Source organism: Paramisgurnus dabryanus, chromosome 3, assembly GCF_030506205.2.
Source record: "Paramisgurnus dabryanus chromosome 3, PD_genome_1.1, whole genome shotgun sequence".
Taxonomy (NCBI): Eukaryota; Metazoa; Chordata; class Actinopteri; order Cypriniformes; family Cobitidae; genus Paramisgurnus; species Paramisgurnus dabryanus.
Genome location: NC_133339.1, coordinates 41,964,090 through 41,976,577, shown reverse-complemented (window position 1 = coordinate 41,976,577; position 12,488 = coordinate 41,964,090). Strand labels below are relative to the sequence as shown.

The 12,488-nt window shown below is 41.9% G+C and overlaps 1 protein-coding gene across 1 annotated transcript; it reads right to left on the bottom strand.

The window, feature by feature from the left end:
- Positions 1-10,917: 10,917 nt before the first annotated feature.
- LOC141281972 (5-hydroxytryptamine receptor 3E-like) lies at positions 10,918-12,040 on the bottom strand. The gene is made up of 3 exons (XM_073814127.1): positions 11,938-12,040; positions 11,671-11,831; positions 10,918-11,232 (listed from the first exon to the last, which is right to left on the bottom strand). The coding sequence occupies exons 1-3, from the start codon at positions 12,038-12,040 to the stop codon at positions 10,918-10,920; spliced, it is 579 nt and encodes a 192-aa protein (XP_073670228.1).
- Positions 12,041-12,488: the final 448 nt, after the last annotated feature.

Below are 12,488 nucleotides of genomic sequence, written 5' to 3'. Positions count from 1 at the left end.
CAATGGCCACTGAGAGTCTATTGCAGTTCTGTAGCAGAAAGCGCAATATAAGTAAGGATAGGAGGATTCGCACCATTTTTTTATTCCACTTTTGCATTTTTAAATTCTACTTAATTTTTTTTTTATTTAATTGTTTTTCTTTATTAACATAAGCTAGATTGACATGATTGGCGCTCATCTTTTGCTTCGCCGAACTTTAAACCCCGAACTTTCAGACATCCTCGCATTTTGTGCTGTGCTTTAAAAACAATTCACGAGTGCCCTCCATAGAATGTAAAAAATTGTGCTTTTACATTTAAGATGTAAACACGTGGTCTGTCCCTACAGAATCAAACTTAAAATGCAAAACTAAATTTAAATATTTTTCCCAAAACCTTCAAGGTGCCACCTGGCATAGTAACAACCTACACCTCCAAGCATAAACGCTCCCCATAAATTTATTTAAAAAGCTATACGTTCAGAAAGTAATGTTACAAGCCTGTAGGCAGGGGGGTTCAGATGGTTGGAACAAACCCCCTCTCACTTCCAAAAGTCCAGGATTTAAGTCGTTTTTTTTCATGTGATTAATTGTTTTTAATCAATCCTTGTGACAAATATTCTGGGATGCTGTTTCAAATATGATACATTATTGTAGCTGGACATGTGTGTGCCCCTTGTGTGCAGTTCAGAGAGAGTCCTCGCAATACACTTCAAAACAACTGTTGAAGAAGCGTCGCCTCTGAATGATGGGGGAGGGGTTATATATATATACAGGGTCCTAAATTAACTTTTTTGACCACCAGCCAATGTGGCTGGTAACTTTCTAAAGTTCTAAAGTCAAGCCGCTTCTGCCCTTCACACTTCACGCTAAATACATGCTAATCATTCCCCTGAGAAAAGGGTTAAGTTTCGCATCGGCCAGACCACCCACGAAAAGCCTGTGTTCCCCAGTCCCCTCTTTACATCAGGTTGCTGGACACCATGGAAATGTTGCCGTTCTTAGGACCATTCACACTCTATGCACCCCCACACCTAAACTCGCTATCATAGCAAACCCAAAATGTAGCAAAATTTTTTTGTTGTTATAGCGAAACCAAAAAAATCCTCACAAACAGAGCAATTTCCCCCCTTGCTATGATATTGCAGAAATGGGTACCTGCTGCAACCTTATCCTTTACATTTTTTATACATTATAGAAAATGTCTTGCAATCCATACCCCTGTCGAAGCTTGCTCCCAAACTTCATGTCTGGTGCTCCCAGTACAGTATGTCCAGGTGGATCATAGACGTGAAAAAATAGCTACTCGCTCCAATTCTCTCACAGACCTCCTGCATTCTTACCTCTTTGGCCTCTGACGAATGCATTCATATCCTCAGAGCCAAAGTATAAGCTTTGTTACAGAAAGGCGCTATAAAAATGGTCCCCACAGATTTTATAGTCCTTACATCCTCGTTCAAAAGAAAGACAGCAGTGTTAGACCAATCTTGGACTTACACGCTTTGAACCACTTTCTCATGAAAAAGCTGTTGAAAATGTTGAAAAAAAGTAAAGCGAATTATGGCTCTACTTTGCCCAAGAAATTGGTGTATATCGGTGGATCTGAAAGGTGATTATTTTCACTTCCCAATAGTCCCCTGTCGACTACTCTTGAGACTTGTGTTTGAAGGGATAGCACACCAATACACTGCCATACCCTTCAGATTATCTGTAGCCCCATGTACATACAGTATACCAAATGTGCGGATACAGCACTCACCCCTCTAAGATGGAGTGACACTGGCATGCTGAATAATTTTGATGATTGATGGTTCTAGCTCAGCTGGAGCAGGAGATATGTGCACACAGATCCGTTCTTCTCTAGCATCTGGAATATTTCGGGTTCAGGATCAACCTCAACAAGAGCTTGCTCACCCTAGGGCTGTGCCGGTTACAGAATTGGTGATGACGGTTATGACGTGAGTCAAATGTGACGGTTCATCACATAACCGTCTGGGGGGGGGGGGTGTTTAAATGCTCGTGGATTGATGCGTGTCATTTTACCATAAAATCATGAATGTGATGCCAAGTGTGTTTTAAACCATAATGACTTTGAGAAAATTAACAGAAAGCAATTAAATATTTAAAAAACACACTTGCCAGACTGCGCTGTCACTCTCTGCCCAGCATAAATGAAATCCTCTATCTGTCATTATCTTTATAATCTTTAGAGAAACAGATTTGTGCCATGGGCTTTTAATATCTATAATTGTGTCTATATCTGTCATTACACGGACCAGAACAGCACGAAAACAATGTGGATTAAAAAACGTCTTAAAGAGGTTTTGCTCATAAATGCATGTAAAATAAAGTAATGTGAACTTGAGATTGTTATACTGTTATTAAACTGCGCCATATGCGCTGCAAACGCAGCCGGTGTAAAAGCACAATGGCCACTAGCAGTGAATGTGCTTTCAGGAGAGTTAGTAGATGGGAGGATTTGAACTTGAATAGTGGGGCGGAGCCTTTCCGCGGTTAAAACATATTATGGTCATTCATGTTTATTTGATTCTATAAATTAAATAGAAGGAAGAGATGATTTGAAAGGTGAGACTTTGTTTAATATGTTTAATCTCAAAAGTAACCAAAAAGTGCCCTGGTCTCTCCTGTATGTCAGCGCAGTGTCTGCTCCGCTCTGTATTTTTCATTGCGTGACGTGATAACATGGTGGTGCATGTAACACAGACTTTTGACAATTGTTTTTAATTAGTATTTAAACATTTTTATGATATATATATTTTTATATTTTAATAACACGGTTTTGTCGGTTATAGAGTTCTAATGACGGTGTTCAACTATAACCGTCGGTCTCACGGTTATATAATAACCGTCACACCCCTAGCTCACCCCTACTCAGCGGATCACATTTTTAGGCAGGGTCCGAGCCTGGCAGGGTGCAGTAGTGGTCAGACACACAGTAACTTTGTTCAAAGTTGCTCCTTCATTCCACTTGATGATGTGAGGTCTCATGGCAGCAGCATTCTGCTGGGTCTGCTTTACATGCAGCCATTCCAATTTTGGCTAAAAGCGAGGGTCCTGTCATGAGCGTGGAGGTTGGGGTGACTAAAGCTCAAAGTGACACACGACTGCATGAGAGCGATGTTGCCGCTTGCCTAATCCTTTTAGGTGCTCATTTAGGAGTTCATCTCAGTGTACAGAAGGAAAGTGTGACTAAGAATGTCTCCAAGAGGGGATTGACTGCTAACTGCATTGGCAAACACGCCTTCAGCACATGGACTGCCCCTTTGTCACAACGGCATATCAAACATCTCAAGATAATGGCAGTTATATTGGTGTTTCAGCATTTCCAATCGAAAATTCAGCACCACCACCACGTCTAGATCCGATCGGACATCATGATGATGATTTAATTCATAAATCACCAGGGAGGGCTCCGATCTCATCCACTATACAGACTGACAAGGTGCCTCTTAATTTGGGGACAGCGGAATGTCTGCTGAATCAGAGCGACACATGTCCCGAGCACAGTAAACAAGGGAATGGTGACTGCACCCCCAAATGGTCGAGACAATCTGGGACATTTTCTATTGAGCAGAAATCAGCCTCTTTGACTCAGAGGAGAATGCCCACTGCCTGATGCCTTTCTCAAAGCAGAGTGACACCCTGTCCCAGACGTGTTCAAAGCACCGTCTTTATGCCTTTCCTATGCAGGTCCTTAGCAGGATCAAGGAAGACTAATGCGTAGTGCTACTAGTCGCCGCCTGTGTCAGAACAAGCCGTGGTTTTCCAATCTGAGAGGTCCCACTAGAGGTATGGCCTCCTCCTGGGCTAAGGATATACATAGCGGATATATGTGCGGCAGCCGGCTGGTCCTTGCCACCCACCTTTATTAGATTTCAAAGCTTAGATAGAGCCTTACAGAAGCAGGTCCTCACGGCTTAATCTTTAAATCGCCATAATTCGTGATGCGCCTGTCACCAGGTGACTATGGGAGGGCGGGAACCAAAAGTGACGGAGAAAGGTTCCGCGAAGATGGTTTCCGCCCGGGCCCGATTTTTAATTGCACTAGTTTACTTCCTGGTCTCCGAGACGACGAAAATGATGAGGAAACGAGCAACAGGTGTGGCGACTCAGTGAAGCAGCACATGATTGGAGGAGAGAGTAAAGACAAGATATAAAAAGGTCCAAGAAGCACAAAGGCAGGAGAGCTGTTTTCGGGCGTGAGTCCCTTTATGCCTTGGGCAAACCGAACCACATGCCCCGTCCCTGGAGGAGCCACAGGGCGCCGTTGATCCGTGAGTCACCTATGGTGGAAGGAAAGAGTGCGGCCGCCAGAAGAGGCAAAAAGGACGGGGCTGTGACGAAATTAAAGGGACACCACACCGGAGTGCTTGTGGTGTACTTTGTCTACGCTGTGTTGCTGCTTTGCAGATGAACCAGGCTGGTTGGATCGTGCTATTGGGGAAGAGAGAAGAAAGGGACAGTCAGTTGACGAAGGAATATTGAGGAGTTTCATCAGAGAAGGAGTGAACACAGAGCCATCAAGAGTGTAGCGAATAACAGTTGTGGACAACTAAGCGTGAGTAACCGATGCGGTACTAATCTGAGCCATACTTGTACGAAGAGTTGTTTTGGTGTGTTCCTTTGTGTTTTTGAGGTCCCTGGCCCCACTGGAGAGGACAGCGTGGGTGAGCCTTGGGTTGACCGGAAGTACGGACGAAGGACCTGATAGGAAGCACCGTTCGCTAGTAGAACAGTGGCCCTGTGGGGAAACGGAAACACAGGTGAGCCAGGGGAGAGGAATCAACACGCCGGGCCTGTGATTACACACATCTTACTCTCATTGGCGGTCCAGTTACTGCCCAACCATCCTCTCGAGGTCGTCGTAGCCAGGTGGCAAGGGCGATTTAAAAACCACGTGAAGTTTATAAGAGTGCTGTGGGTGAGTTTCACTGATTGATGGTGTTTACGCTTTACTTGCTGTGTGTATGCTGTGCTTGTAGCGTTCAAACTGCCTAGCCTCAGACGAGTCGCGAGACGACGACATCCGTTGTGGCCTGGGTCCTAAGGCGAGCGAGAATATTTAGCCCTGTGCCCGGGGTGTGTCCACGAGAGCTTCATTTATCCCTAGAGCAGACAGTGGTGAAGCCCAGTGAGTAATACCAAGAGTGTACTGTGCGGACTGTGGGTTGTAGCAGTGGATGTACTGACCTTTCCACCAGAAGCTCGTGGTGAGCGGAGCCCCGACGAAAGTTCGCCCCAACTCGTGACCCCGGTTGGTGAAGGAGGAGGGGGAGTTCGGGAAGCGTTCGGCTCCGTGTCATCAGCCCCACTAGTCCCTACGACGCCCGGACAGTTTGAGTGGATGGGCGAAGGAATACGGTGTACCAGCACTGTAGCGAAAGCCCACTGCTTGTAAGGAAAGCTCTGTGTACGAAGATCCCCAGTACTGTGAGTAACGTGACCGTAAAGTAAATCTGTTCTGTGCTTATAGCAAATACCTACCTGTACAAGTGAAGCTCTGTGTGTGTACGAAGATCCCCAGTACTGTGAGTAACGTGATCTGTAAAGTAAACCTGTTCTGTGCTTATAGCAAATACCTACCTGTACAAGTGAAGCTCTGTGTGTGTGTACGAAGATCCCCAGTGCTGTGAGTAACGTGACCTGTGAAGTAAACCTGTTCTGTGCTTATAGCAGATACCTACCGGTACAAGTGAAGCTCGGTGTGTGTACGAAGATCCCCAGTGCTGTGAGTAACGTGACCTGTGAAGTAAACCTGTTCTGTGCTTATAGCAGATACCTACCGGTACAAGTGAAGCTCTGTGTGTGTACGAAGATCCCCAGTGCTGTGAGTAACGTGACCTGTGAAGTAAACCTGTTCTGTGCTGATAGCAAATACCTACCTGTACAAGTGAAGCTCTGTGTGTGTACGAAGATCCCCAGTGCTGTGAGTAACGTGACCTGTAAAGTAAACCTGTTCTGTGCTTATAGCAAAGACCTACCTGTACAAGTGAAGCTCTGTGTGTGTACGAAGATCCCCAGTGCTGTGAGTAACGTGACCTGTGAAGTAAACCTGTTCTGTGCTTATAGCAAATACCTACCTGTACAAGTGAAGCTCTGTGTGTGTACGAAGATCCCCAGTGCTGTGAGTAACGTGACCTGTGAAGTAAACCTGTTTTGTGCTTATAGCAAATATCTACCTGTACAAGTGAAGCTCTGTGTGAGAACGAAAATCCCCAGTGCTGTGAGTAACGTGACCTGTGAAGTTAACCTGTTCTGTGCTTAGAGCAATTACCTACCTGTACCTGTGATGTCCTGTGTACATGGAGATCCCCCAGCGCTGTGAGTAACATAACCTGTGAAGTAAAACCGTTCTGTGCTCCCAGCAGATACCTACCTGTCCAAGTGAACCCCTGCGTGGAGGAAGGGCCTTCAGCCCCGGGGATAGCGTAACCTGTGGAGTAAACTTGACCTGTGTGCAAACCCTTACTTACCTGTTCTGCCGAAGGTCTCAGGTGGACGAACAGCGTTTGGCATCAAAGTACTTTATCTTGTCTGACTTTTGTTTGATTCTGCCTCCAGGAGAAGCGGAGCGCGCCACGGATTGTTGGGCCAGAGCCCCTACGGAGCCCCTGTCCCCAGTCTTTCCCTCAAGTGGCCCTGGAGGCGAAGAAGAGACACATTAGTTTTAAATTGCCCTTCCCCCTTTCCCCCCTTTCCTTTTAAATATTTAATAAAGTTTATTTTAATGATAGTATACTCGTCTGTCTGGTCATTGGGGTGGTCTTGGGAAACTCCTCGAGGTGGAAGAGTTGAGAGGGGTGTGACCCTTAGCATAGTTGGGTCCGCCCTCGGGGTGTGACACGCCCCAGTGTGCCCACCCTGTCATTCAGGCCATGTGTTAAGTGCTTTAGGAGCAGTTATTGTCTTATTCAAGATTTTAAATGTCCTTTGGTATGTAAGTGTTTATTAAAGGGGTCATAGCGTGAAAATTAGACTTTTTTCATGTTTAAGTGCTATAATTGGGTCCCCAGTGCTTCTATCAACCTAGAAAATGTGATAAAGATCAACCCAGTAACTTAATTTGAGTAAGCCATTTTCTGCAAGCATGTAAAAAATGTGGTTGTTTTGTGAGGTAGGTAGCAAGGCAAATGACAATAATACCGCCCCCTTTATCTGCACTATCCAACCACAGCACTGCCATTTAGTGCAGAGAGAAAGAGGGAGAAAAGAAGGACTTGACAGTAGAGCTGAAGATCTTTCCCCGAACCCGACGGGACCCGTCGGGACCCGACGGGCTCGGGCTTAATTTCTAACATTTTACACGGGCTCGGGCTTGCGCTCCGGCTTTGTGAGGTAAATGAGCGGTCAAGTTCAATGCAGCTGGATCAGTAGCGCAGGACCGCGCTGAAGCCATTTACAGTGGATTTAATAATTTTCCTCATCAAAAACATGTAGTCTAATCTTGGTGAGTAAAGGTTTTTCAATGTATAACTAAATATTAATTGAGTCTTAAATACATAATTTAGACAGAGGATATAGACTAATGTTGGCAGTAATGGAGAGAAGTGCCGACGCAAATCCTTCTCTTAATTTCGTTATTGCCAAATACCCATCTTAATTCAGAATGTATTATCTTAATTTAATTTGTTAAGAAATAATATTTTTTATTGGCCTATTTATAGCGTATTGCATAGGCCTATTTAGAATGAGATGTTACAATGTTACAGATGACTTATTTTATTTCTTTGTTTCAACTTCCAAGTGGCATGTAGATTATTAGTCATGAATAAATAATGTTAAAACATGTGTAAATTACTCGTTCTTGACAAAAGCTGTGTGTGTGCGCACATTAAAATAATGTCGGGCTGTAAACGGGTTCGGGCTTTTAAAAAGCTGTCAATCTAAATGTATGTTCGGGCTGCATTCTGTCGGGCTCCGGTCATTTCGGGCCTAACTTTTAAGGCCCGATTAAAGCTCTACTTGACAACACAATTGAGTTTCAATTACAACAAACCACCATCATTGTGATCAGTGTTTGCACTTTATCCGCTCATTTGCATTTTAAACGACACAAACGGCACACTTTTGCTCAGGCCTACAAATTTGCGATTTTTACATGCTATAATAAATTATCTGTGGAGTATCTGTGAGCTAAAACTTTACATACACACTCTGGGGACACCAACGATTTATTTTACATCTTGAAAATTTCTCATAATATGACCCCTTTAATACAAGTTAACAATATGTTATTGTAACGTGGGTTATTGTTTCCAACGTAAATCTCATTTCTTGGGCTACAATAAACACACGGATTGTAGGCAACAGTTTAATTTCTGGGCCTGCTGACGTAGACAAGACCGACATTATCATAATTGCTCCCACCTGGAATCACAGCCTGTAAATTAACTCCTGTCAGCATTGCATTGTGAGCGAATCTTTCAAACATGATAAGGAGCATCACATTTCCGGTTGACATCAGAGGTATTCAGGCCAATTACAACGTACAGATTAGCTGGCCAATCGGGGACACAGCGCTTTTCAGATCAAAGATTTTTGTACAAAGTCAAAGAGTTTAAGGAAAGCAGTATATCTAAAGCTACAAAAATGTACGGTATGTGGAAAATAATGTGTTTTATTACCCATAAACCACGCAATCACATTGTATTATCCAAAATGCACAAAATAACATTGTTTTTTGTTAGCAACGAAATAAGTGCACTTTAAGAGATGCAATAGGCTTTGAAACCTTTGTGCTCACACTGCCATATTTATATGGGCCCTACGAGTGTCCTGTCCCTGGCCTATGCCCAGACTTATATGTGACCAGTCACGGAAAGTAGGGACACAAGTCAGATCTGGGCCATTTTGATTTATAAAGTGCAGTTTCTAAGCGTTCCAACGCTGTGTAACACATGGAAATCTGATAAGATTTGGAGAAGTTGTGGCCATTTGAATTTAGGAACTCAGAAAAACTCAAACCGAGAAAATAGAGACGAAAGGGACTCTCTTTTCGAGCTGGGGGAGACAATAGGGCTCATTTACATCTCATTTAGCTAAGCCATACCGCCTGTAAAGCCGTTTTGAGATACAGATGTTCTAGCGTCATATATAGTATTTTGTGACAGAAGTCCGAATGACAACATGCAAAAATAAACATGACTTTTTACCTTTGTGTTGATCACAAGTCGAATCCAGTCTGTTTCAGATGTGTGAATCATCCAATGACCATTTTTGTCCACAAAAACGTATAATCCGTGAAATATAGATATAAAGTCTATTGTTTACATCAAATTTTGCATGAACGTCTGGTAATAAAATATAATATACAATCTGAGGACTATTTACATCGTAACATGTAAGGGTATATGAGATTACACTCTGGTAATTTACGTTCTGTTAAACACATGAAACCGCCTTCTAAGTTTGTATTTAAAACAGGGAGGTAGTATAATAGATAATCCAAACAGCACTGAAAACGTGACGTCCTTTAGGGATGTTACCAACCAATCACTCACTCGTTCCTCCATCAGCCAATGACTTCATGGAAAATATTGATAGATAAAACATGTAGTCAATATATATAAAGAATTCAACGATCTCTGTGTAACTTATGTGTGTTTGACTTCATGCTGCGCTGCAAGAACTGACAGACAGATGACGTCAAAGTACCGCGAGAGCGAGTCGAAATTAAACTACTCCGTAAGATTTCTTGAAGAGCTCTCGTGGTACTTTGACTTCATCCGACTGCGGCGCCGCATAAAGTTGAGTAAGCCAGTGACGCGGCTGACGTACGATGCGGCTGACTGTTATCTGTTCCACCCCAGCTTCTTTTTTTTCTTTTGTTTTGTGCGCCCGAGTTTGTTTACAGTCTGGGGAGACGCACGCTGTAAGTTGGAAAAAAAACTTAGCAAACATGTACAGTCACGTGACTTCATGCGGTTTACAACAGAACCGAAAGAGAAGACAGTGCTGAATATAGTTGTAATTCTTGCTATTTTTGGACCAAAATGTATTTTCGATGCTTCAACACATTCTAACTGACCCACTGATGTCACATGGACTACTTTGATGATGTTTTTATTACCTTTCTGGACATGGAAACCGTACATAGATTTTCAATAGAAAGGACAGAAAGCTCGGACTAAATCTAACGTTAAAACATCTTAAACTGTGTTCCGAAGATGAATGGAGGTCTTCCGTGTTTAGAACGACATAAGAGTAAGTCATTAATTACATTATTTTCATTTTTGGGCGAACTATCCTTATTTAGTAGTCACGCTGTTCCCTTTGGGGGCGGGGGCGAAAACAACTGCTTATACAGTATGTAAATATACACAGACAAGGCCCCCCCCCGCGCTGTACGGTAGAATCTCCGGAAAAACAAGCCGATTTCAACCGCAAAATGTACGCTTTTAAATGTACAAAAACTGCTATCTCAAACATGGAGAGGCTTCTTCGTGATCTTAACTAACAGTTTCTGCAAAAAAACGAAAATCACAAATTTTGAACTTTGTTTCTCATTATCTCGAAACTTGTGCTGCAGACTTGTGTCACTGGTTTCTGTGACGGGTCACATATAGGCAAATCATCTGCCCGAAATGGCAGGCTTGAACACAACTGGTCTGTGATTTGTAAATATGTTAACGCATAGGCTTTAGTATCATAAAACAATAGTTTTCCCATAGCGTCATTTGCTGACGCAATGGTCATTCCTGTTATCTCAGGGAACTGGGGTTATGTGAGTAACCTTATCGTTTTGCTTTGTGGGTATTTCTTAACGTCGGCTTTGTTCACTCATTTAGTACCAGTATTCAAATCTAAATTGTCTTCTGCTAAGGGAACTGGTAAATCTCTACATTTTTCATTATATTGATGTTATACCGATAGGATCAAGTGTGTAATTTTATTATATTATAATTTTTTAATGCTGACAGTCATGTTGACTTACCAATCAGTGGGATTTTACTGGAGGTAGATGGCAGCTTGTCATGAAGAATCAGCAGTAACACAGAAATGGACAGCAGTAAAGTCACTTTAAAGCTCAGCTTGTCTGCTACAGATGCCTTTATGAAGAAGGAGGCTACATCTAGCACAAGGACACAGAATACTGGAAAAATTAAGTTGATGATATACATCCGAGATCTCCTCATGATGGTGATCTGCAATATGAAAATATAAACAGTAACAACAATACAGTCCAAATAATTTATTATGTTACAGCCTGTCTGTATAATTCTGCAATTCTGAAACTATTGGTGATTATGCAAGTAAAAAGCCTAAAATTAAGCCTATGGGTCAGCCATCTATGTCAGATTATACGTATTGTAATTTTTAGGCATTTGTACTGTATATTATACTACATTGTACTGTTCTGTACTGTAATATACTGTTAATTATTTTGGACACCCTTTCTAAACAACAGGTTTGGCTTTTTCAGGAATTTCACAATTAATGTACTGTATACAATTACATTCTAGAATATTGTGTCTTATATGCATCTTAAATTTGTGCAGAAAGCAATGCCTGGGTCCTGGCACACAATTTTAATTTATCTCAGAGGATATTTTTTTTCAGGGTTTCCAGACCAGATTATGCACATTTTCAATGTTGTTTTGAGACAAAAGTTTATTAATATATAAGAGTTTTAACATTATCATCATGATGGATCTGTGCTCTTTGCTCTCTACCTGAAATACAATGCGACTTCTATTGACCCACAAAGTCTTGGAAGAGGTTGTTGTCGTAGTTAAATTGAGAAAATCCCACTCTCCCTCAGTCTGAAAGTTATTCTTGGATTCATTGACAAGGGATTTCGGATCTGTGCCTTCCTTCAATTTTAGCTGATCGTCTGTGGAAAAATATAAAGTAATACATGTTAAAATTTGACAATCAAACAATTCATGTGAACAACTGTAATGGTTATATTTCATTTATGTGTTTGTTTTTGATTTCACCTGTATAGGTTAAAGATTGAAGAGTTAAACTGCAGATTTGTGTGTCAAATGGAAACCTGTAGAGATCCATCTTACAGGTTGTGGTCAGAGATAAAATATCCATTGTCCACTTTAAGCCACGAGAATTTATTTGCATATATGGAGACTCCTTCACTGCAGCCTCTGTCTTGACACTGAATCAACAAAACAAAAAGCATCAGATATTCAAATAAAATAAAAAAAATTTTTATTGTAGCAAAGTGTAGTTGTAGCCCAGTATATGCCTGGGTGTTCAACACAGATCTGGTCTACACAAACAGACCTCATAGTGTAAGTAGAAATGATGAGTGTGCCCAGATTTGACCCAGAGATTATCAAATAAAGGGCGGTGGCCCAGATGTGGCTCTGTCTCTAAATTGGTTTCAATATAACAAAGAATTATTAATTTAATTTTCAGTAAGAGCTTTTGAAGATGTATGACAAAAATAATGTTGCAAAATGGTTTGAAATAAGTGAAGATTGGTGTTTATGGAGTTGTTTAATCTTCTGGTGAAATCTTGACAGATTTCATG

What these genes read in the sequence shown, in the direction of transcription:
- LOC141281972 (XM_073814127.1), bottom strand. Translation starts at nt 12,040, where the DNA reads ATGGATATTTTATCTCTGACCACAACCTGTAAGATGGATCTCTACAGG. An exon ending in TCAATCTTTAACCTATACAG is followed by an intron (nt 11,832 to 11,937) that starts GTGAAATCAAAA and finishes ATTTTTCCACAG; the next exon opens with ACGATCAGCTAAAATTGAAG. An exon ending in GAAGTCGCATTGTATTTCAG is followed by an intron (nt 11,233 to 11,670) that starts GTAGAGAGCAAA and finishes AATCACCAATAG; the next exon opens with TTTCAGAATTGCAGAATTAT.